General features: G+C 46.2%; 1 protein-coding gene across 1 annotated transcript; it reads left to right on the plus strand.

The window, feature by feature from the left end:
* The first annotated feature begins 222 nt into the window (after positions 1 to 222).
* On the plus strand, positions 223 to 25,775 carry EMILIN3 (elastin microfibril interfacer 3). Its single transcript, XM_081195663.1, has 4 exons — positions 223 to 784; positions 11,333 to 11,455; positions 18,427 to 18,674; positions 20,631 to 25,775. The coding sequence occupies exons 1-4, from the start codon at positions 585 to 587 to the stop codon at positions 22,523 to 22,525; spliced, it is 2,466 nt and encodes an 821-aa protein (XP_081051789.1). The 5' UTR covers positions 223 to 584; the 3' UTR covers positions 22,526 to 25,775.
* Positions 25,776 to 26,174: the final 399 nt, after the last annotated feature.

Raw genomic sequence — 26,174 nt, forward strand, 5'->3', positions numbered from 1 at the left:
CCTCTCCACTTTCTCTTGTCTCTCATCCCTGCCTTTGTTTCCCTCTTCCTCTCTCTCTCTCTTTAGAAGGCATTTGTTTGATGCTGCGCTGCGGGGGTTCGTCCCCCGATTGGTAGGGGTGCGCATTTCAAAGGCCCGCCGGCTGGAGGAGGAGACGGCTGGAGTATTATGCTAATCGGGAACGAGGGACCCGCCTCCCTCTCTCCGGCCGTACGAGGGGAGCCGGGGCTGAACTAGAGCGAGCCGAAGAGCGAGGAAAGGTACAAAAAGAGAGACTTGGCTGGCGAGCGCGGAGCTCCAGCAACAGCGGGCGGAGATCCTCGCCTTCGCTTGGCCAGTCTAGGTTTGGGGAGAGGATCTTTTCCCCGCGCGCCTTAGAAAACTGGATGAAGAACTTTGCGTAAAGGAGCAAAGCGCAGCTCATCCTCTCCCCTGTAGGGTCCCCCCCTCCAGGTTTTTCCCCACTTTGGAAAGCGAAGAGCAAACTGGCTCCAGCCAAACCTCCTTCGGCGGATCCTCGGTGAGGGGGGGAAAGGGGAAGAGTTCGTCGGAGCCGCGCATCTCCCTCGCTCTCCCGGGAGAACATGAACAGGGCAAGGCGATTCTCGGCGGGAGCTTTCTCTGGCGCGTCCATCTCGCTGCTCTGCGCCCTGCTTGGCCTCGCCGATGCCAAAGGGACCTATTACCGCCACCCCGTGCCCATCCCTTACGGCAACCGATACAACCTCTACACCTCAGGATCGAGCCCCCAGCTCACGCCGGGAAAGCCCATGGGGAAGCACAAGTAAGCGCTGCGCCTCCTTCCTCGCTCCTTCGGCTCACCGAGCTTCCTCGCGCTCTCTCCCTCCTTCCTTCCGTTCCTCTCTCTTTTCTTCTTCTCAAAAAGACCCGGGTGAGGAGAAAGGATGGCGAGGGTCTCTTCATCCGAGGGACGTCCCTAGCACAGTGGCATTACTGGCCAATCGCACCCGGTTTGTGGCAGTTTCACCCACGGGGCAATTCCTTGGAGGGATATACGTCTGGGCGTGTATGCACAGATGTGCGCGTAGATAGATAGAAACAGACATATGCATGCCTATATAAATAGATATCATGAGATATGTCCAACGTTAGCCTTGCTGAGAGTAGAGCACTGAAAATAATAGGCATGACTAATATAGACCTATTAATTTCAGTAGATTTGCTCTAACCTAGTTGGATACGACCTCCTACTCCCCACTTTAAGGCACAGCGATGTGGGACAAATGATGGAAGTTGGTTGTTTCTGCCTCTGGGTGTAAAGACTCGATCGAAATGCTTTTTTTCTTCTGGTCAGTCGCGTATATACCGTTGCCTTTCCCCCTCTCCCTCACACACCCCTTTCCATTCTTCCTTCCACGAAAAGCGGATCTGCCAAAAATTCATATGGATTTTAGCATTCTGGAATGCTCAGGGAAGGGGTGGGTCGGCGGGGAGATATTGCATTGAATGGCGGGGAGGGTGCCCCTTTTCTGGAGAGCGTGCTTTGCACTGCTTTGCTTTCTGCGCAGGAGAGCTTCTTTTGCAAAGAAAAGGAAGGATGCAGATTGCAGGACTGAAGGAGATGTTTCTCTCTCCCCAGCCGCGCCCTTCCACCCATGCATCCATCGCCGATGGTTTTTCTCTTCCTCTCTCGCACACATACCGGCAGCAAAGGGAGATTTTCCGTCTGGACGCCGTGTAAACACCGGGCCGAGCACTTTGGCGTCTAACTGCAAGCCGCAGGTGGGGAAGGATGGTTTCTCCAGCCAGCGCTGCCCCGTAACCTTTTGCCTGACTGGCTAAGGACCTCTCTCTCTCTCTCAGAATTCCTCGGTCTGAATTCATCTCCTAGCTGGGTGGAGCCAGGCAAAGTTTGCACAGTGCTGGAGGAGGAGCGAGCGCGTTGGAGGGGGCATTTAGCCGGGATCAGATCTCTCTGCCAAAGGCGGAGGGGATCCAGGCGGTCAAATCCAGAGGAGCAGCAAACCCTGAATTGCACTTACTTTGTTAGATATGGGAACAAGATAATTCCAAGGGAAGAATGCATTTGTTTCCTGGCGTCCCCTCCCCCTTACAGTGCTCAGAATTCTTGGAAGGGGGAAAACGTGTTTCAAATGTGCTTTAAGCTGTATAGTGTGCACTCAGCCCTAGTCCTGAAGGAAGGTCCCATTGATTGTTTAAGCAGAAGTCACCAACGTGGTGCCCATGGGCACCCATGTGCCCTGAGAGCTTTCCCCAGTGCTCATGAGGTCCCCTTCTGCCACTCCCTCTCCTGATGAAATAAGGCATGAAAGCAGCATTATAGCATAGCAAATAGAATCGGCTGTGCTTGCTTTCAGTGTATCTGTGGCACCCACAACTATTTCTCTGGTTTGCAGTGCCCCCAAAGGTTGGTGATTCTGGCCTTACAGTTACTATAAGGTTAGCTGAGTGAAGTCATAGATGGAGGACCAGTTCAATTCAGTTGTTCATATTTATCACTGATTTGGCCATTTTAAACTGGAAAGTGCTTCAAAACTTCGTTGTTTTCCTCCTTGCAACTATGTGAGGTACAACATTATGCTTCTCATTTAATGGGGAACTGAGAGCACTTTCAGGGCTGAGTGGAATCAGAAGGAACAAGGAGTTGGGAGAGATTTCCAGCCTAGCTTAATAACCTACTGGTAGATATAGTCAAGATTAAATTGCAAGTGGTCGTTTATTTTGGGAGCATTTGCTGCTGTTGCTTTTTATGCCACACAGTAACTTCAGCAGCATTATCTATATCTGGACAGGACAGTCCCACGCATGCTTCTTTTTTTTAAGCAAATCAAAGGGGTTTCACAGAATCATCAGCCTGGAAGAGACTTTGTAGATCATTTAGCCTCCAGATCATTTAGGATCTGTGATGCAGTGTGCAAAGGTCACATCCCCAACATACATTTAAAGCACATGGTTTCCCACTAAGAATCTTGGGAACTGTAGTTTGACCTTCCCCTCCAGAGAACTATAATTCCCAGCAGCACTCTTAACAGACTACAGATCCTATGAATCTTTCTGGGGGAGTCATGTGCTTTAAATGATCTCTAAATGTATGGCGTGGATGTGACGCCTCAACATCCCTGACAGGTGGACATCCAGCTTCTACTTAAATATCTCTGGCAAAGGAGATCCCATCGCATCCCGAGGCTGCCAGGTGTGTGCTCACAGAAAGCTGCCTTATGCTGACCATCAGTCCATTTGCTCAGTATTATTGCAACGGTGCTACTCCCAGGTTTCAGACAGAAACCTGGCAATGCTAGGAACTGAACCTGGGGCTTTCTACAGACAAAAAAGGCACTGTACATTATCGCTGGCATGTAAGTCCATGTAATAATTTATAACAATTGCTGCTCATTGTGTAGAAAGCTTGGCAGAAGTGCTGGTAGTTCTGACCCATAGTCACAAAGGGTCTGAAATGGAGTTGGGGGATAACCCCCTGCTCTCCTTAAATGTCCACTGAACATCCTGCGATGGAGGCTGAGAGATATGGACAGTAAGTTCTTTGAAGGATATGAAATTGTGGTTTGGAAGAGGGCTGCTTCTCGCCTTCTTCTCTTCCTCTCCTCTCCCTCCCTCCCTCCCCCATAGTACATAGAATGTGGGGTCACCCAATGGCAAGGCATTCACCATGGAAGAAAATTAGGCAAACTGCACACAATTAATTTATGGAATTTCCTGCCCTGAGATGTGGTGGTAGCTTATATGGCTTAAAGGGGGATTAGAGAAAGCCATGGAGGATAGGCTAATCAATGAATACCCGTGTGCAGAAGCAGCATGTCAATGGACACCAGTTGCTGCTGGCAACTGCAAGGCTTGGAGGGGAGGGGGCTGTGGGTTTCCTGGAAGTATCTGCTTGGGCACTGTGGGAAATGGGTTGCTGACATAGGTCTGATGCAGCAGAGCTTTTCTTAAGTCTTGAGCATGGATGGATGGAGGTTGTGGGGGTTGTTATGTGTGGATGGCAGGGGGTGGATGAGAGAGGGAGTATGCCTTTGGAGTGGCCCATCTCACTGCTGGGGCTTGATAAGAACAGGAATGAGATTTCACCCCGAGACTTCTGATTTTGAGTCTGTCCATTAGACTGCAGTAGTGGTCACTGAGAGCGCACTTCCTCCCAGTGGTGTAGCGGCAAATTCGGAAATGCAGGGTCCATTCATGACGGTCAACAGCCACACCCCTTCTGAGAGTATACAGCCTAAGATTATACTCACTGCTATTTTTATAGAAAAAGTGGTGCTGGAACTCACCATGAACACCTCCCTTGTTCTCTTATAATGGCAATGGCACCCACCTGAGGGGTGCTGGAACTGAGTTCTGGCACGTTTCGGCTGAAAAAGAATAAGCCCTGATCATATCATCATTTTACAAGTATACAACAATAATAATTGGGGATGCATTGCAACAATGGGTTCAGATCTCCATGTGTTGCTTTTCAACTAGATCTACTATTTTCTGTGCACATATGTGGGCAAATAATTTGGAGTGCTCTCAAATCTTTCAGAATGACTTAAGCTGTGCTTTCCTTGAAGTTCCATTATGCATAACAGGACTTGCCCACCGTTCTCTTGAAACAGAAGCACCTTGTGTTTTCAGTGTTCCTGACTACTTAGGTCCAGAGCATATCGTGGCTAAAAGGCTCCCCATTAATTTTTATTAAATGGCTCTATGATGCTGGAGACAGGAACCGTGCTGCAGATATGGAAACACACCTTCAACCTCTTGTGACCCTGGACCATGACTTCCTCCCTGATCCTTTCAACACTGAGAAGTTTACATTGTATTTCAAACTGCAGCAGACAATATACTCATAGATGGGATATGAGCAGACTGTAGGCGTGTAAGCCGTGGGTAGGGCTGGGAACTGCATGAGGGTGTCCACTGGAATCCATGCCCTCCCTCTGTCCTACCCAACTATCATAATATTATTCTTGTGTTCATATTCCATTTCCAGCTGTACATCAAGTCTGCTGGTAAGCGTCACATCTTGTCTCCTGCTGTAACAGCTAACCTCCTAAAGGCTCAGAGTGTCTCGCCACAAAAAGTGTCACACTTAGACTGCAACAATCCCAAGCATGCTTTTGTGGAAGTAAGTCTCATTGCAGTAAATGTGCAAAGGATTGGAATATTAAGTCCATGGTTTCAAGTAAGCATGACTTTCTATAAGAAAAGAAACAGCTGGCTATCCCCAGCCACAACTGAGGAGAAGCTGACCTTTGCAGAAACCATCAAAGCAGACAAAATGGCCAGACAGGCCAATGAATGAAATGAGCTTTGTGTGCTCACCTTACCCGACTCTCCCCTTCCTATACAATGTAATATACACAGCCAAAGTAGCAGTACCAACAAGGAGAAAGCAGGGCCAAGTTGGAAGAAATTTGATGTCCATTAGTCAAGTGGAGGACAAAGAGCAGAGCTCTTCTTGAGGTAGAAGAATAGGATATTGTTGCAAGGGGACTGGACATTTGTAGGTGTGTTACACATCCGTGGTCTATATATGCCAGTATTATCTGCTCTGACCATCAGCAACTCACTGAGGTCATAGACCCAGGGCAGGGAGCCTGTGGTCCTCCAATTGTTGATGGAGTACGGCTCCTAGCATTTCCAAGTGTACTGCTGTTGATTACGTGGTTTGTTGTTACACCATCAGCATGCATGACGCTTTACGGAATACATGCACCCCAGGGCTGGATTCACCATGGTGCAGCATACAGCACAATCAGGGGTTGTGTGCATATTCGGCATTCCCACTGTGGGGTTTAGAAAAACCAAGAAGCTCTCAAGGAGCTGTGTAGAAGGATGTGAGGTGGGCAAACTGGCCATACGTTGCATGCCATGATTTAAAGAAGCTTAACTTAAAGTTATGAAGCAAATATATGCAAATGGACTTGATTTGCATAATTTACCCAGGTCAACAAATCCAGCTTTACCTAGCATAACTTCCAAGCCTGGTTTAGCTTCAGACCCCTGGCATAATGAAGGTTGCCACTTCTTTCCTATGCACCTCTGAGAACTTAACATTGTGGAGTGTGGGGTTCTCCTACTCTTTGGTCTCCACTCCTCAGTTCAATTACTTATATATCTCATGTTAGAAGAGTGGGAGTGAAATGAAGGAACATGTGAAGGATGTGAGGTGGGCAAACTGGCCATACCTTTCATGCCATGTGGAAGGAACAGCCTGCACTGAAAGCCCACTGCCTACATGTAAGCCTGGGCGATGTATCACTACATCGTCCACCACTGGTTTGAGGGCTGGACCACAATGGTGTCTTGACCTGGCAGTATATCGGGTACAGGCGGTGGGGGGAGTGGTGGGGGCTTCACCCTGGTGCCTCATGGGGCAGGGTCAATGCTCCTTCCTCTGCCCAATGCATGCTGGGTCAGTGGCGGAGGAAGCCACTTGGGTGCCTGGGGCAGCGCGCCCAGGGGCAGGGCAAGCTGCCCATAGGGGTGGGGTGAGGACAGGGCGAGCTGCCCGTAGGGGCAGGGCACACCACTGGGCCTCAGGGGGCTGCCTGCCTCCTCCCACTCAGCCGCCCTACAGCTGGGGGAGAGGTAGCAGGCAGGCCATTTGGGCAGTGTGGAGCCTGCACACACCCAAGCCACTGCGCCTCTCCCAGGAGAGACGCATGGCTCAGGAGTGCTGCAGGCCCCACGGTGAGTGCCGCCTGGTATTTTATCACCCTGCCCCTCAGCGGTGACACCCAGGGTGGCCTGCACTCACCGCACCCCCTTCCTCCGCCCCTGCCTTGGGTGCCAACAAGGGGGCTTCACGCCGGTGCTTTGTGGGACCAGGACCGAGACCAGTGCTCCTTTCTTTTCATGATGTTGGAAACCTGATATTTTCCAGCCATGTCTACATGCTCTGGTGGACTATAGGTTCTCTCTCTCTCTCTCTCTCTCTCTCTCTCTCTCTCTCTCTCTGTGTGTGTGTGTGTGTGTGTGCACCCACATGCATGGGGCTTTCATAGGGGTCAGCTGTAACTGGTCTGCTGAACCATCATGTGCCCCAGCCAGTCCCTGGGTCTGCACTGTTCTTTTACCTATGAGGGAATCATAGTGAGTCCAGCATGACCCTTACCGCTTATATGGCAAACTACATAAACTGGTGCAGGATGCTACTGTACTATAACACACTTAATTTTGAAAAATATAATTTCTGTGACAGGGCAGACTGTGTATGCCACCTAACCTGCCCTAACTTGAACCCCTTAAACTAACCTGCTGATCTCAGGTGCAGCCCGATCAGTCTGATCCGTTTTTGTATGTGGAACAGAATGTATGATATCTTTATTCCAGGCAGCAAAGTGCTTTGGGATGGTTCGTGTCCTGCTTGTGAGCATCTCTTAGGCATGCCGGACTAGGCAGGTCTTTGGTCTGATCTGCCAGTCTCTCCTTATGTTCTTAGCAAATAATACCAGTCACTTTGGTTGGAGTGAGGTAAGACAGTGGAGGTGGGCTCCTGTCTTTCTGCACTGCTTGGGGGCTTTGGGGAAGAATTCTGTTGGTGACCAGTGGTCTGATCAAGACAGAGCTGCTCTTGTGTTCCCTGAAAGTCTTCTTTTACCCTGGGACACATGAGGTCTTATCTGCTGCCTGCCATAACTAAGGGCTACTTCCTACAGCTGGGATGGGGATCCTGGGACACCCCAGAAGTTACTGGATTCCAGCTCCTATCAGCTCAAGCCAGCATGGCTAATAGCCATAATAATGTATAATAATTTCTATTAATACGCTGCCCATCTGGCTGGGTTGTGATGGGAGCTGTTTTCCAGCTGCATCTGGAGTGTACTTGGACATGGATGCAATTGTAAATTGGTTTATTTTTATTACACTGTACGTGGCAGCTTATACATTATAGGGATAACTAAATAACTAAATAAAAATAGCACATGTGCTGCCCATGCACATTTTGGCATTTTCTCCTTTAAGATGCAAGTGATCCCAGCTCCAGCCATCCCTTGTGTGAAGTGGAATGCATTGACACACTCTTCCTTCTCGACAGATGGTATTTGTGTTTTGTTTTGGGGCATTCATGCCTAGTATGCACACCCACACTAAAAGGGCCCCTGAGTGCCCTGCTGCATCCTGTAACCATCTCCATCGTGTCGTCTTCTACTCAGTGTCCCATCTTTCCCGTGGGTGGGGAAGACAAAGATGCTCCCTTTGAGCCTGGCTGCAGATTGTATAGTTGACTGGAGCTATTTGTCACCTGTTGAGCCCAGCCACTCAAGGCATGTGCTCATTCGCTCTCATTCTCCCTCCAGTCTGATGAGCTGCTGTTTCAGCTGAAAAGTGCTTGGACTACATAAAATGAAAAGTCCAGGCTCAGTCAGTGTATGTAGCCTGAGAGCCTGACCTTCTCTCTCTCTCTCTCTCTCTCTCTCTCTCTCTCTCTCTCTCTCTCGCTCTCGCTCTCGCTCTCACTCTCGCTCTCTCGCTCTCGCTCTTGCTCTCTTTCTCTCTCTCTCCTTGGAAACTTTTATACTTGCAGTGTAATGAGTTGATTTGTGGAGAGATAAAAAGCATGAGTGAGCCTTCATTGTGGCAGTGAGCAGATGTGAAGATGGTTCGTTCCATCTGTCTATTCTATCACTCCCTCTAACAGCAAGCTCAGGTGGTGAGCGCTGACAGACATGGAGCCACAATGAGGTCACTGAGGAAAAAGCAGGCAGTATTGACAGTGTTAAGAAACCCCAAGGTTTGCAGGAGTTAAGAAAACCCAAACCCAAACTCTCTCTCTCTCTCTTTCTCTCCACACACACACACGGAGCAAAATCTTTCTCCCCAAACTAGCTCAATGAGGACTGAGCATATTCAGTAACCACAGTGGCTTAAAGCACATTTTAAGCACATGACTTCTCCCAAGGATTCCCAGGGACAGCAGTTTAGCCCTAACACAGCTACAGTTAAAATAAAAAAAAATCCTTCCAGTAGCACCTTAAAGACCAACTAAGTTAGTTCTTGGTATGAGCTTTCGTGTGCATGCACACTTCTTCAGATACACTTCTGTATGAGCTTTCGTGTGCATGCACACTTCTTCAGATACACTTCTGAAGAAGTGTGCATGCACACGAAAGCTCATACCAAGAACTAACTTAGTTGGTCTTTAAGGTGCTACTGGAAGGAATTTTTTTATTTTGACTATGGCAGACCAACACGGCTACCTATCTGCTACAGCTACAGTTAACACACTTGGGTTCCCTGGATTCTGTGGGGGAAGCCATTTGCTCCAAATGTATGGTGAAAATGCAGTCAATTTTGTTGATGTCTGTTGTGGGGTGGGGGGAAGCAGAAAATTGGAGTGAATAGAATACAGTGGTACCTCCGGTTAAGAACTTAATTCGTTCTGGAGGTCTGTTCTTAACCTGAAACTGTTCTTAACCTGAGGTACCACTTTAGCTAATGGGGCCTCCTGCTGCCACCACACCACTGGAGGACAATTTCTGTTCTCATCCTGAAGCAAAGTTCTTAACCCAAGGTACTATTTCTGGGTTAGCGGAGTCTGTAACCTGAAACGTCTGTAACCTGAAGTGTCTGTAACCCGAAGTACCACTGTACAATGTTTATCCTGCAGAAGGGAATAGCCGGTTTGCTGAAACCCTAAACAGTAAGACTCTTAATGGAGATGGGGATGCCCTTGTTCCATTCTTTTCCTGTCTTCAATCAGCATCCTTTTGTCCCCAGTACAGCAGCCTCCACTATCCCACTCATAGTGGGCAGCTTTCTTTGCAATGGCGTCATTATATGAAGCCCACCACATTTCTTTGGTGAAGCCTGTAACTTACACTTTTGTAAGAAATGCTGGGACCAATTTTAAATGGACTAGAGTTGGAAAAAATGTCAGGAGGGGAAAATCTCACCCAGACTCATTTTATATGGGTATCTTAAAAGTTCAACCTCTAAGCTTCAAATCTATTGTGTGGACTTTGGATTTGGGAGTATATTTTTTCCGTTTGGTGGATGCAGGTTTGTATAAGTGTGTAAGAACTGCCTTAGTGGATCTCATAAAAGGCCCATCTATTTTGGCAACAGTGGCTGAACCCCGCTGGCATTTTTTATATATATAAACTTTTAGCTAACTTCCCGCACTCAATATTCCCCAATAAATCCACTAAAGATTTGCAGCACTTTCTAATGCCGAAGAGATGTTCGGGATTTTTTTCCCTTGTCCTTTGCTATGCATGCCAATTTTCCTTTCCTTTTTTCTTTTTAAACTGAGTTTCGTTATTATCAAATTGCAAACACATGGCATTCCACTGGCAAATTGTTACAGCGGTTGCTCCAGTATTCCTAACTAGGATTGCAATGGATTTCAGAAGATAACATTGTATGTCAAACCCTCACATTTCAGATTTCCTGTATTTCAAATCCTCAGGTGTCAGATGCACTATGTATCAGGTCTGATAAGGACTGTATTAGCATTTCCTTTCAAATGATGAGATCTCAAACAGGAGACCTGTCCCTTATTCTTACATCATTGCCTACTAGAAACAAAACTACTACATTTGACATTTCCAGTGAGATCTTACACCTTCCTCTGAATAATATCTCCACTCTCAGCATCCTGAGCTTCATCTCTTCCCATCTGCCATGTCACAGGGACCTACTATCCCCATCTTTTCCCTTTATCCCTGAATTCTTTCTCCTCTCATAGTACCATCTGCTACAGCCCTGTGTCCTTAATCCTCCTTTGCAGTTTTGCCATCTTTTACTCACCGCATCCTGAATTTCTCATCATATCCCATATGTTTTCTGTTTGCATCCAAGAACGCTGGTTTGAAATCCTGTCTCAAGTCTCCATCTGCCCAGCACTATACACCTGCAGTCTTCCCTCACTGTGACCTTTCATGCAGAATCTATCCTGCCCTTGATTGCTTAAGCATAGAACCATAAAAAGCCAAAATATGATTTAGCCCCATGCTTCTGCAGCTGGGTGTGACTTTCAATGCAACTCAGCCAATAAGAAGAACAAACATTATTTCTTTTTTCCGTAGTATGGTAGTCAGCTAAGTCTATAGACGATAAATTATTGGACCTAATTTAGTCATGCTCATTGATTTCAGTTGGTCCCCTCTGAGTAAAAGTTAGTTGAATATCACCCATTCTCTTCCCTTTCTTTGAGTTAGTGGTATGGCATCAGTGAACTGGTTATTCCCAGAGAGCCCTTTAGCTATTTCACCCCAGGAGAGATCACCCCGGAACATAAGTGGGCAATTGCAGGCAATGCCTAGCCTGGAGTTTTTGGAAGGGGTTTGGGAACCAGATCCAGCAACTAAATGTTTGACCAAATCTTGCTTTGTTTCAAATGCAGGAGCTACTGTGCATATGTGGTGCAGAGGAATGTAACTTGCACCCTTCAGGATGGAGCAGAGAGCTACGTGAAAGCCGAATATCACAAGTGCAGCTGGGGACCCAAGTGTCCTGGGAAAGTTCTGTAAGTAAACGTTGGGTTGCAGTTGTAGCACAGAGGACTATTATCATCTTCTGACATGGTCAGAGGAAGCGGTTGCCTCCATAGCAACTCCTGTGGATTAAACGTCATAATAAGTAGCAGCAGATTTCCGACACGCATGAACATTTTTTTTCCATTTTCCTATCAAATCTCCTCCCCTTATGTTCTCTGCCTGTCTGGCCATTGTTTCTTTGCTGCCACAAGGGGGCCCTGTTGAGCAAATGTGCCACATGTAACCTTTCTAGGCACCATTGGTTTAGCTGCTATGATGTCACAGAAGTTAAATCTAGTAAACTAATTGCTAAGGGTGGACTTGGGGAACCTTGGGAGTGGAATTCTCATCGTTCAATGCTTAAGAACTGCCTATGCGCCATGCTCATTGTAGTTGACAAGATTGATTGAGTGACTTTAGAGCTTGCAATGGAAAACCATTGAACAGAGACAGACAGCTGACACTTGCTGCTTGTGGTATGTGATGCTTTATTTAGGGCAAACCAGGCAGCAGCTTCCCATGCTCCCATTGGGAGTTTTGATTTCCCATGTCATATATTTAAGTGACAGAAATGCTCTTGTATCGCGCAAGCTTAAAACTTGGAAGGCTTCTTATGCTTGCCTGTTTCCAGCAAAAGGCCCATGCTAGCCAAGAGTCCAAAAACAGCTCAGCATGACCGTGTATTTCTTGGAAGTTCACCCAAATATAGCATAAATCCTTCGCATGCTGTGGAGTAGGTCCAAAGCACCGTGAGTGGAAGGAAAATAGCCGTCAGCATCATTCCACAAACACTTGCACAAGAGAGTTCAGGCAGTGCTATCAGAGGTGGGTTCAATAGCATTTCTTGTGCTTCTGCTTGCGCAAGAGAAAACACAGTTAGGAGAACATCTTAGGAGTTAGCTTCACCATTTTTATCATCAGGTGGAATACAGTCCTTCAATGAGCAAGCAATGTCTTCCATATGCAGAAAGGCACTTCCCGATTGTATATTTCCAGACAAAGGAATGGCAAACAGAGCTATGAACGTGAATGTATCAACTCAGTGCTGCATATTTAAGGCTGCAATCCTATACACACTTGCTTTGGAATAAGTCCCTTGGAACTTGGTGGGACTTATGGTACTTCCAAGCAAATTTGTTTAAGGCCAGGCTTCTAACAGATGCATTTCATTAGCAGGACTGAGATAGGGGTAAAACATGCAAAGCTCTGATAGGGACTTACCAAGCTCCAAATGGCTTTCAAAGTGTCTAGGGAGAGTTTGTGGGATTTGGGTGGCACTGTGGTCTAAACCACTGAGCCTAGGGCTTGCTAATCAGAAGGTTGTCAGTTCAAATCCCCGTGACGGGGTGAGCTCCCATTGCTCGGTCCCAGCTCCTGCCAACCTAGGAGTTCGAAAGCACGCCAAAAAGTGCAAGTAGATAAATAGGTACAGCTCCGGCGGGAAGGTAAACAGCTTTTCTGGTTTCGCTAGAAGTGGCTTAGTCATGCTGGCCACATGACCTGAAAAAACTGTCTGTGACAAACGTCGGCTCCCTCGGCCAGTAAAGCCAGATGAGCACCGCAACCCAGAGTCGTTCCTAACTGGACTTAACTGTCAGGGGTCCTTTGCCTTTTTTTCTGAGGGAGAGTTTGGGACAAGATAGTTTTTGCCTGGTTGTGTTAAAGATGGAGGGAGCTGATTGAGAAAAGCAGATCCAAGCCAAGTTAAACACTTCTAGTTACCCATCGGTGCCACCTCTGGTTGGGCAGTTATATGTACATATGGCATGCTTCCTAACCATTTGGCTATTATTATAATAATTACTGTTATTTATATATTTATATCCCACCTTTTGGGGGTAGAAGTTTGTCTACAATACATCCAATGAATTAAGCCACTGAAGAAGGAAATGGCAGTCTTTCCACCCTGGCCAGTTAGGTAATTTTAGACTCTGGAGTCTTACAGAGAAGTGGGTCTCTCTAAAAGGGAACGTGTTCACTTACTTCAAGCCAGCCTTGCTGCATTGGAGCCCTCTTGCTCATTCTCCTGAGTGGGACCCTGGTCTCCTGCCCTAAAGTCCTACTACCATGGCACCACCATCTCCACCCTTTCATAACAAGCACAGGGTATTTTTTAAAAGGATGTTTTTTCGAACCAAGCGAGTCCTGCCAGTTGAACTTTCTACATAGCTTGGAAGACTGAGAAAGAGATGTAGCTTTTTCCAGCCACCAGGGCCACTGGTAACTGTTTATCCAGCTGCAATAAATACTTCCTGTTGCTGACATGTGGAGTGGAGTTTTTTGCACTTTGAAAGGACTTTTTTTCCCTGAAAAGAAGCAGCCTCCTTTCTAAGTGAAAGCAGCACTTAAGGGCAACATGGCACGGCCGAGGCACCTCTATGCCAACTGCCTTCCCCCTTTAACCCGCAAAAGGTTCTGCTCTCTTTACAAGCCTGACTCCCTGCCAAGAGAAAGAGAGAGAGGTGGGCAGTGGCCCAGATGTCTGCAGAGAGCCAAGCCGATGGCTCGCGCCAATGTTGTTGTTGACAGTGGCTCAGCTGGGCAGCTTTCTCTGGCCTCAGCAAGATTTCCAAGCGGGTTTATGCGCACCAGAGTTGTTTTCTTTTTTAAACTACCGCTGTAACTTGGAGGCTTCTGCAGGGAGCCATAATCTGTAAAGGCCTGCATTCTCCAATCCCACTCATCTCAATCAATGACAGAGAGAACAAACAGACATTTACGGCAGGTTCTGGTACAGCCTGGAGTTCTGTGGCAGCTTCCCAAAAGAGGGCTGCCAGAGAAGGAGCCTCTTCCAATGTCCAGTGGCTCACCGGAAAAATAACAACGACTCATCCAGTCCTAAGCACATCACCGCAAACAGTTATCATAGGAACATTACATAAGAAGGGCCCTGCTGGATCAGGTGGAAGGGCTGTCTATTAAGCCAACAAACCTGTTTGACAACAGATGCCTGTATGTAGGGCTGCCTCTGAAGACAGTTCAGAAACTTCAGCTAGTGTAGAACCAGGTTGCTCACTGGTGCAAGATGGTTTGAGCATATTACACTGGTCCTGGCCCAATTGCACTGGCTGCCAGTTAGTTTCCAGGCCCAATTCAAAGTGCTGGTTTTGACCTATAAAGCATTAAACAGCTCAGGACTGCAATACCCCAAGGACCACCTCTCTCCACATGAATCTACCTGGACCCTGAGATCATTACCTGGGGGCTTTCTTCATATGCCTCTTCCGCAAGAGGTCTGGAAGGCAGCAAGACAAGACCAGGCTTTTTCTGCAGTGGCTCCCCATTGGTGGAATGCTCTCCCCAGGGAGGTTCAGCTGGTGCCTTCAGTATACACCTTAGTGCACCAGGCGAAAATGTTCCTCTTTAACCAGGCCTTGGGCTGATTGACATCTGATACCCTTCTAAATGTGCTGTGGAACAGGAGTCTCTTGGGTTGTCTTTTTGTTTTTATTATGTATTTTCTGTTTTTTATGTTGTGATTTTATGTTGTGAACTGCCCTGAGATCTACGGGTATAGGGAGGTATCCAAATTTAATAAATAAAACTATTTTTTTTAAAATACAGCGGAACCTTGAACGTTCTGTCTCCCAAAAACCAGAAGTAATTGTTCTGGTTTTCAAATGTTCTTTGGAAGCCGAACACCCGGCTTCCGCAGCTTCTGATTGGCTGCAGGAAGCTGCTGCAGCCAATCAGAAGCTGTGCCTTAGTTCCCAAACTGTTTCAGGAATCGAACAGACTCCCGGAATGGATTAAGTTCAGGAACCAAGGTTCCACTGTATGGGAAACCCAAAAGTAGGACATGGGTCCAACAGCACTCTCTCATATGTTCTCCAGTGACTTGTCTTCAGACAGTGGTTTGGTGCCTCTGATTCTGGATGAATAGTGGCCATTAATAGCCTTATCCCACCCCTCCCACAAATTGGTCTAATAATCCCCTTTTAAAGTCATCAGATAGGGGGTGGGGTGGGGCGGTAATTCTTGTGACAAAATCAGCACTGAGATGTAGTGGGTTAAGCCAAGCCGTGATGCCTATGAGTGTGTGACAAAGTGGTCATATTTCCATCATGAACCAGCACCACTTAATTCCTGAAAAGAATGAAATGTTGTGCATCCGATCAGGGCTACATCCAACCTAATCCACAGCATTTTCTAGAGGATTACCATTAGCCTTACAGATATGTAAAAAATTAGCTTAATAGCATGAAATATGCATGTGTGACAACAAGGAGCGCCGTATAATCTGGCTCGAGGGATCTTGTCAAGGAACCGCACAGCTGATTCGTTTTGTGTCCAACCTGGAACCAATTGGATCAACTCACATTATTATTATTACTACAGTGGTACCTCGGGTTACATACACTTCAGGCTACATACGCTTCAGGTTACAGACTCCGCTAACCCAGAAATAGTGCTTCAGGTTAAGAACTTTCCTTCAGGATGGGAACAGAAATCGTGCTCTGGCGGCGCGGCGGCAGCGGGAGGCCCCATTAGCTAAAGTGGTGCTTCAGGTTAAGAACAGTTTCAGGTTAAGTACGGACCTCCAGAACAAATTAAGTACTTAACCCGAGGTACCACTGTATTACTTTAGATTTCTTACCTGCTCTTTGCGCCTTAAGGTTCCAGGGCAGGTTAGAACAACGTAAGGATACAATATAAAAATCGGCTAAAACAATTTGCAAGCTGAATAACAGAGTGTTGGTCCTAAAAATATGCATCTCGGGGTCAAAGGGCTGAATAAACAGGTGGAGGTTCAGCTGACAGCAAAAACTGCATAATGAAGGTACCAGATGGAGGAAATTCCACAGTTTAGGGGCTTCCACAGATAACCACCTGCTCAGACTGCAACCCCCCTAAAAAAACTTCTGAGGTTGGTGACACTTCCATGTGCTCTTGGCATATCAGAACCAGATGTAATTGGTTCCAATCATATATCACAAGCACTTTTTGGGTCGGGAGAACCAGTCCTTCAGTATATATGGAACATGCATACACAGGTCCATGAATGTTACAGTCTATGCATCTTCAAGGGCCGATTCTCACATGAATATAAATCATAAATGTGGTGATCCTAAACTGATTTATTGGCAGGTAACGCTCACTGAAAGCAGTGGGGCTTCTCAGCAAACATGCTTAGGATGTCTCTGGCAGTGTCATGACACCTGGTGATCTATCACTCAAGGTCTGGCAGCTGAGTGCATGAGCTGCCTTCACAGGAAAATATGACAGTGTTTTGAAGTCATGTTACATGAGATGAAAAGCTCTGCTTTGATCAGTGATAGCTGTTTCAAAGACAAAGCTCATCGCTTGTTATTACACTCATCAGGTGATGTACTTGGATGCTTTCACTGTAATGTCCACTACAGTACATGATTGTGGATGCCCACTGCATTTTAAAATACTTCATTTTATTTTATTTTTTTTAAAAAAAATGTGTACATGAGTAGGACTAAAACCCCAAACAACCCTAACTCATTTATTTGCTGCTGCTGCTGCAAATTTTAATTTCTGATCATTAGATTGGCCCTTGAAAGCTGGCCTGCAGCTTTTGAATAGTCAATGCAACTTAAAGACCAAAATGGCTCTGGAGTACTGATTAATGTTGCCTGATGCCTGAGCTCAGTGGGGTTTCATATTGGACTGTAAGTGTCATTTCTGCCTTTGTAAATCTCCAGTGAATCCAAACTTCAATGTCTAAAATCCCTGGTAGAGGACAAGGATCCTGAGATCACGTTAAGGGAAGCCAAATTCTGTGCAATTGCCATAAAACTTGGAACAAGCTGTGTTATCATAATGATTAAGGCCTTAAATGATAATTTTAGGTTATATGTTAGTGACTAAGTTTTGATTTATATATTTTTTAACTGTTGCTATATCTGTATTGTCCCTGTTATACCTAATTGCAAATTCAAATGTATCCCTATCGTGTTTTATGACTTCCTTGATATTATATGTGGGCTGGAACTGGTCTGTGACCAAAATAATAAAAATTCATTCTGCCTTTGTAGATCACATTCCTTTCCCTAAGCAGTGTAAAATGTGTTAGGCTTTATGGGCAAGCTACATGCACCTATGTAGCTGTGCATTTGAGTTCAAAAGACAAAATCAATAATTCAAAATCAATAAAATATTAAACACACATACACACACAATCCCTGCATTTAAAGACATATCTATGTACCTGTATATCTTTTTATCTGGGGATTACATATTTCTCTTTAAGCTGCTTTCTCCAACCTCTGGTTTATGAATCCCAGATGATTAAGTACTACCTCTTAGAGTGTCTTGAGATTCTCCACTATAAATGCAAAAGATTATCATTACCATATTCCCTGGGCAAAGGATCAGAAGAGTGATAGTACAGGCAGGACATACAACTGCTGGGAAGCTGCTGCCCTCTAGTGCTAAAAGACAGCACTTTTAAGATTTAATTTCATGCGCGGCTTAGAGTGGAGAGGCAGATACATTTCCCCCGCAGAGAATCATAGAGGGCTTGAGAAGAGATCAGCAATAGATAGGGATGAGTGCATCCATCAGTTTCAGCTTATCTCAGTTTCTCATTTCTCCATCCTTAAGTTCAGTCCTCCACATTTCCACATCAGGTTGCATTTTTTTTCTTTTTTAAAAAAAACCCTCCTGAAAATTCACCAGCATTTTAGTTTAAATTTCTCCTAATATACAAACAATTTCCCATAATATAATGCTGGGCCTTTGATCTGATCCAGCAGGCTTATCTGATACTTCCATGTGAGGAGAGATATCATTTTCCTATACAAAGTACGGTAATTATTTCTAAATTTGCTCTATACATATAAATTACCAGGTGTGCACACTTTATGCATGTGTTACCTATCACTGATACAAATTGTGTGTGAGTGCTGCCAAGATTTCCTTGACCTACACATTATGGAAGCTGGGACGCAGAGGTACAGCTCTTAATCTTGCTCTGCCTTCTTTCCTTCAGGTACCGCACGTTCTTCAGACCCAGGTACAAGATTGGCTACAAGACAGTGACTGAGATTGTGTGGAGGTGCTGCCCAGGCCTCATGGGAGAAGGATGTCATGACAGTCCCACTGACCAGCCAGGACTTCTTCCCCAGCACCCCAGTCCCAAGTTGCCTCCTACTCAGAAGATGTTCCCAGGTCCTAGAGTTCCCCCTCACCCCAAAATTCATGCGGACTCATTTCCAGGACCAAAAAAGAACCACTACGGTGAGTCGCGGCTTCATTTAGGATTGTCTGTTGAGTTCCATTCACAGAATCCAATGGCATGGCTAACTCAGGAAGCTCGTGGGCTAAAGATGCAGATAAAGAACACTTCTCACCCGTCAAGAAGGTCCCTGCAGGGCAATGCTGTTTTTCTAGAAGAGGTGCTGGAACTCACCATGAACACCTCTCTTGCTCTCTTAGAATGGCAATTGCACCCACTTGAAAGGTGCCAGAATTGAGTTCTGCTTGAAAAAAGTCCTGCTGCTGTACAGTGTGAATCAGGCCCTGGCTGATCCTTCTGCCCTAATCCTTCTCCAGATGTCACTTTCTGGCAGGACTGGGGAACTGTGCTGGGCCGGGGGGTAACCCAAGTAATGTGGTCCAGGTCCTGTCCCAAATCCAAGGGTTCCATGAGAAGTCAGTCTGACAGTGCCAAGGCAGGACACGAGGCAGGAAACCAGGCAAGGTCAGATACAGGATCACAGGCAGGTTCTGGCAAACAACAACGTTGCTCCCGCAACCTGGGGCGGGGTCCAACAGCCTTTTATCTCTGTCCAGGTAACGGCCAGTCCTGATCCCCCGGTGACTCACCTCCCTGTCTCGCCCGAAGGCGAGCACTCCTCCTGCGAGTACTCAGGTCTCTCCTTCTCTCAGACCTGAGTCTCCACAGCTCGGGAGAGTTTGGTGGGTTACTAGACCCAGAGGCCGCCTCAGCCTCTCCTTACCCAACTGGTAGTGGAGCAGCTGTAAGTGATTGCCCAGCTGAAGGCAACAAGGTAATCCCTGCACCTGGAGCCAGGGCAGGCTCAGGCCCCTGATTCGGCCCAGCTGGTGCTTGTTGCAGGGCCACCTGTGCAGACTGGGGCTCTTCAGAATCAGACCCCAGTAGGCTCAGCTGCCGCCTGAGGCCAAGGATCCGGTGTGGACTGGGACTCCTCTGGCTCCGAGTCCGACCCTGAGTCCCAGGCCATCACAGGAACCTTTTTCAGCCCAAGGTTCCTATTCCCTCAATAATAACCTTACTGGGGCTAAATTCCAATGATGGGCTGGGCGACTGGAGACAGTGAGCATATTGATGGAGGTGGTGCATATTTTTTTACAGTAGGCTACATTTCAAATGGAGAAATCAGATTACCTTTATTCTCCATCCAGGCAAGCAGGATTGCAGTTCAAGGACACATTCCAGCCAAGCAGAAGCATTTGAGGAGGACAATACTGTGTGGATGTTGTGCAAAACTTGCTACTAGCTATGATGGCTATGGGGTGCCTCCATGGTTGGAGGCAGTGATGCTTCTGAATGCCAGTTGCTAGAAACTGCAGGAGGGAGAGTGCTGCTGTGCTCAGCTGCTACTTGCAGGTTTCCCACAAGCATCTTGTTGGCCACTGTGAGAAGAGGATGTTGGACTTGATGGGCCACTGATGTGATCCAGCATAGCTGTTCATACATGTGCTTTCCACACTAAGTGTGGGTCCAGTTTGATTCCAATAGGTTTATAAGCATTTTGTAACAGATAGGTAGCCGTGTTGGTCTGCCATAGTCAAAATAAAAAAATTCCTTCCAGTAGCACCTTAAAGACCAACTAAGTTAGTTCTTGGTATGAGCTTTCGTGTGCATGCACACTTCAACAGGCTCATCTCAGCTATCTGCCAATCTCCCATTCCCACCACCCTTCTGAGTAATACCCCTCCCCACCTTCTCACTATATAGAAGGATCTGGCAACTTCTGTTTCAGTGTATCTGAAGAGGTGTGCATGCACACGAAAGCTCATACCAAGAACTAACTTAGTTGGTCTTTAAGGTGCTACTGGAAGGAATTTTTTTTATTTTAAGCATTTTGTAAGTAACTTTCTTCATTTGTGATGAACTGGAAAGTCTAGGCAGCCGCCACTTGAACATGCCCTCGGATAGGGAAATTGTGCCCCTAATTATAACTGAGGTTTGCTTCTTCTTGTTTATAGGTCGAAAAATGCCTAGTGTGTTTGGAGACCGACTTGATCGGCTAGAGGATGAAATCAGACGTCTCTCACAGTCCTATGACACCCTACACAACATGGTGAATGGCCTGGGGGACCATTTGCGGCTTGCCATCCAGGAGGACACCAGTAAGATGATTGGATCGCTGATGAACAGCCCAAGTGTGCCTGATTCAACCATGGGGTTTGGAGTCATTCCTGATGGGATTGTGGATGCCGCAGACAAAGCAGACCTCTCCCCTTATCCACCAGTGGGTGAGATCCTAAGCAAAGTGACTGAGATGAGTGATTCACTGAAAACCAAGACTAACTTGCTGGACGAGGTGCATGGCATGGTGCTGGACCACGATGGACAGATCAAACACTTGCTGGAGTCAGCCCGGCCTTCTCCTCTCACCTCCATTGATATGCTAGAAGAATATGTGGACAGTAGGCTTAGCAATTTGCGGGTGGAGCTGCTGGATGGCTTTGAGAAGAAGCTGGTGAACATTCAGAGCACATGCGATTACCGGATCAAGGAAGTCCAGCAACAATGTGAGGAAGAGAAAGCTGCCAATCTCCGTCTTCAGCAGACCCTGGATGGAAAAGAGCTGGAAATCAAGAAGGAGATCTCCCAGCTGGAAACCCAGATCCAAGGGCTGACCATTGTGGAAAGCTGCTGTAGCAACTTAAACTACCTCACCAAACGGATGGATATCCTAGAGAAGGGCTTGCACAGTATTTCTGAGTCTCAGAAGAATCTACACTCCAGGTTGGACAATGAACTTTCCACTGTTACCTTGGGGAACATAGTTGAAGGGCGCTTTGAGGACTTTGAAGCCAGGCTGAATTTTACAGAGAGGGAAATGGGAAGTTGTTGCTCCAGTGTAGAGGACAACATGAGAGGTCTGTTGGGGTCAGAGCTGGATGGCACAAGGACATTGTTTGAGGACAAAATGCGAACCTTGGAGGAAAGATTTATAACCATTGTAGAAGATGTGAACAATGTCAGCTCCACAGTGGCCATAGATGGAGCTGTAATGCCCCTCTTGGAAGGGGAGCTTGCTATTATAAGAAAGGGAACAGATGAGAAGTTGGAAGTAATCCAGAGTCGGCTGACTACCTTAGAAAGCACATGCTCACTGGGTTGCATGGCCACCTCCAAAGACGTAGAGATTTTTCGCACAGAAATTGAGGACTGCCAAAGCAAGAACCAGGATTTACTGCTCAGAATGGACAGCAACTCTGACCTGCTTCGGAAACTTAATGCTACTATCCTGGAAATCCAGAGGCGGATTGAAGAGGAAGCAGCTGAGTCCTTGCAAGGTGAGATCACTCTGTTGAAGATCAACCTGAACACCATGAGCAAGTCCTTAACTGGGCTGAAGGATTCTGTTTCTCAGTACTCGGACACGGTGCTCCACGTCAACTCCTCTCTGGACGAGCGCGAGCGCAAGATAGAAGATGAGGTCCACTCCATTCAAGAGAAGATCAACAACCAAGGCTCCCAGCTTCTGTTCAGCAACAAGCGAGTCCTCAACCTAAAAGGAGACCTTGAAAGGCTCAAGTCCAGAATCATCAGTGATTTGAGCAACTGCAAGAGTGTGGCTCATGGCCTGCAGAAGGAAGTGCTCCAGTTTGATGACCGTGTGGCCCAGGTGGAGGACATGTGTGGCAGACTGGGCATGGTAACGGGAAGCCTGGACCACATCAAAAGTGAGCTGGAAAATAATGCAGGAAGTATGTGGGGCTACATGGACCATATGAATGCAACCTTAGCTGCCCACTCTCAGGAAATAACTGTACTCAAAGATAACTTGTTGGACTGCCAGGCAAAAGTCACGGAATTAGCTGAAGACATCAGCCTCTTAGAAACCAAGCTGCAAGGCAACCAGCATTAGCTATGTCAAACCCAAAGTACAACTAACTTATATCATACAGACTCCAATGTGATGATACCAGGATCTTGTTTTATTTTTGCGGGGTGGGGAGGTTACTAAATCTTAAAAGCTGCTATAATCCCATATCTCATTCCGCCCCTGGAAGAACGACATTTTCCCGCTACAGTTTAAGCTGTACATTTGCCATTACTGTATTCTCTGTGGATATTTAGCAGCTGTGCGTATGTAGCAAAGTGCCTTCCCATAGATGGGGTCACATTGGGTTACATTTCCAATATGCGGTTCAGTTCAGGAAGAAACTGCAGAGGAGACAGACCTATCTATAGGATTATTTGCTTTGGGAATAATGAAAAACCTGCTATTTAAGAGCTGGGGCAAAGAAAATCAGTTCTTGGCCATTATATCTATCTACTCGATGCAAAGGTCTGGTTCAGGGACCATTCTAAGCAATACTGCCAGCTATGAGAAACACTTTGGTTTTAGCTAAGACTTTCCCCCACTTCCGTATTATACATGTGTACAAAACCTGGACTGGAATTCTTCATGGCAGCATTGATTGATGCAAGCATAAGGAACACTCAGTTCAGAAATCAACAGGTATTGCATGGGTGCATCCAGGAAGAGAGCACCCTCTATTCACTATCTTCTCCTCCAATGCATTCATTGCTACAAAGTTCAGGACAGTTTTCTGACAGTTGTTGTTCTCAAGCACTGTGAGTGCAGAATGCGCTTTGTATGAAAGAACCAGGGGGCAGGCTGAATGCACCACCTGCTTAGGACCAAGGTAGCTCCATATCTGTGTCCATAAATGCATGGGACACCTGATCTGGATTCAGTCCCTGGGAGAGGCCATAGTTCTGCCTGATCCCCCAGCTAATCTGCAATGGGGAAATGCTCCCCCCTTGAAGCAAAAGGGGAGCAAACTGCTGACACAGGAAACCTGATCCTAACTGGAAGACAAAGGGTTAATACCTTCCCACTCCCACACAGAGGCCCTCTGTGCTAGGGATTGTGCTAAATAATTGCATTAAACCTGCACTGAAGGACACAAATATGAAGCTAATGTACCATCAAGTCTGGCCCTTAGGTGGCTTCCTGTAAGCCTAGAGACTAGCAGAAGGAAGCACATGAACTTCTCCATATGGTGCTGTAGGAATACTATGCTGTCACTCCCTGCCATTGTAGAGAAGGAAGGAGGGAGACATGCAGGTCAAAAGATAAAAGACCAACCTGTTTTGAACAAAATTCCTCTTCAGGGACACTCTAGAACACACAATGGCAGTCCTACGGTTGTATCCAACTAAGTTCTACTCAGATTAGCTCCACTGAAATTAATGAATGTGTTAGTCAGGTCAGTTCATTCTTGTGAGTCTACTCTGCATATGACTAGCACTGGGTGCAGCCCTCGGTGCTCTAGAAGCACTGTGAATCATTGCACACACATCTGACGCAGTATTAAGGCAGTTTCTTATATTCCCCTTACGGGATGGGCAAGAAGGTTGCCTTCTAGCAGGTGGTCATATAAGTAGCGGCACATTGTGAGGGGCCTCCATCATTTGGGTTCATTTCACCAGCTTGCCAGGTCCAACCTGCTTTAACTTGATCTCCCTGTACCAAAGGGAGAATGTCCTTAAAATGATCAATGATCATTCATCTAGCCCAGTATGTGAGTGGCATGAGGGGGAGTGAGGATCTCTTATTGGATCTGGAGTATGTTCAAGTGAAGCTATTCATTTGTCACCATCTCAACTGCAAAGGTTTTTGTTTTTTGTTTTAAAGACGTCAGTATTTCTTTAGACAAAGCATTAAGTATTCAGAGGGTTCCTAATGCTACCCATTCTATTTCATAACCTCTACCCTCAAGCATGGCAGCTAGGTGGTAAACACGTCTACTTTGAAATGAATTCCATTGATGAAAATTACATTCTCATTCAAGGAACTGAGCGTTTATCCACACCTCCATTTTGCCCAGCTGACTTTCGCTGGGGAAACCCAATATTTAGTGCTGGACTGGAACAAACGGCATTGGCAATCCAGGGATTGTTGTTTGTTCCAATTTAAAGCTAAAAAGTGAGTTTACCAAGGGAAAGGAGCAGGAGGAAAGCTTCTCCAACCCAGTTCCTGCCCAGTATTCTGTTTTAAATTGTGGCCAACTTTATATCATAGGAAGCTCACAGATTTTCCCCAGCATCCAGAGGCATCATGCTTCTAATAAGGGAAGCATCATTTGTTTTTCTAACCTCCCCCATTATTCAAAAGTTCTATAAGCCAGTGGCCATCACTGAATGCTGCAACGATGGACTCTGCAATTGACTCATTTCACAAAGTGCTTTCTTATATCTATCCCAACCTCCTCAGAACCTCAGCTTGGGGTCCTTGCATGTTGAGAGATGGAGAAATAAAAGCTCTGCTGAAATAACTTGCACCCGTAACCATCTCGGATGGTGAAGCAGTTTATCCATGGGAAGATTTCATATGCACCCTGTCGTTTCAACCCACTTACTGTGTGCGTCACCCAAAACCCACATATTAGCACAGCCATGTACAGCAGGTGGGGCTGGCTCAAGACATTACCCCCAGCATCCATTGTGTGCAACTGCCCCACTTTGCCTAATGGTAGCACTGGCCCTATCAGGGGTGAGGAGGAAGAAATTTGCCCCACTGCCATACTAATACTATGGGCATACAGGGCAGCACAACAGCAGGTGCATTTAAATGTGACAGGCTGTGCATTGGATGCCTACACTAGTGTTTCACTAATAGGTCCATATTACATATAAACTGGGCACCAGTTTGAAATGTGGGATAGAGATCAGACGGGCTATGCAAATCCTAAAAAAAGAAACTCCTTATTTAAAATAGGAGTTTAAATAGTATCACAAAATCAGAAGCTAACCTAATCTACAACCTATTTCTTGTAGACTGCTGGTTGGGAGTTTTCTGTGAGCAGAGTTTGAGAAATAATGGTTATGTGACTATCTCTCAGCAATGGTGCTAATGTCTGCATTTATTTCTTAGCCGGGAACTTGAATATTTCAACATTTTTCACAGTTATCTGTTTTCTTCGTTTAAAGACTAAATCACTCTGTGGTTGCTTTCAAGAAACAGGGCATTGTGTCACTTTTGAAGAAAGACTATGACATTCAGTTGCTGGTCCTGATGGGGTTTCTGCCAATGCTGGTAACAGATCCTGTTCAGTACAGTTTGTATTTTTTTTAAAGATATTGTACATTTTGTTCAGATTGTAAAAGTTGAATGACTGTTTGTACTGTTGGGCAGGAGAGAGAAAGACTCTCACCAAGGTTTCCAAGATTGGATTACTGTATCTTCTAAACATAAAGAGCCACACACAAAAACCCCCACCTACAAAACATGAGGTTTGAGTTACTGAGAAAATCAAACAACACCCGTCTAGAGTTTGTTTTCCAGATTGCTGGTGGGATATGTGGGTTGCTATATATGGATAAACAGGTGTAGGTTCGTAGCAGTTACAGTATCTACAGCTCTTTGCGTGCAACCACTGCCCAACATTTTCACTGCTTGTGAGAATGAAATCTTTGCTGCTCCTTGAAACCTGCAAGATGCCATTTCCTGCAGCTTCTTAGACATTCCCATCTAGGGCTCAGTTCCTTAAGAGCCAAAATCCAAA

This window comes from Podarcis bocagei (assembly GCF_964188305.1).
Source record: "Podarcis bocagei genome assembly, chromosome: 5".
In the NCBI taxonomy this organism is placed as follows: domain Eukaryota; kingdom Metazoa; phylum Chordata; class Lepidosauria; order Squamata; family Lacertidae; genus Podarcis; species Podarcis bocagei.

Excerpts from the sequence above, each read along its gene's own strand:
- EMILIN3 (XM_081195663.1), top strand. The coding sequence starts at position 585 with ATGAACAGGGCAAGGCGATTCTCGGCGGGAGCTTTCTCTGGCGCGTCC. Across the intron at positions 11,456-18,426 it reads AAGTGTCCTGGGAAAGTTCT|GTACCGCACGTTCTTCAGAC; the intron begins GTAAGTAAACGT and ends TCTTTCCTTCAG. Across the intron at positions 18,675-20,630 it reads ACCAAAAAAGAACCACTACG|GTCGAAAAATGCCTAGTGTG; the intron begins GTGAGTCGCGGC and ends TCTTGTTTATAG.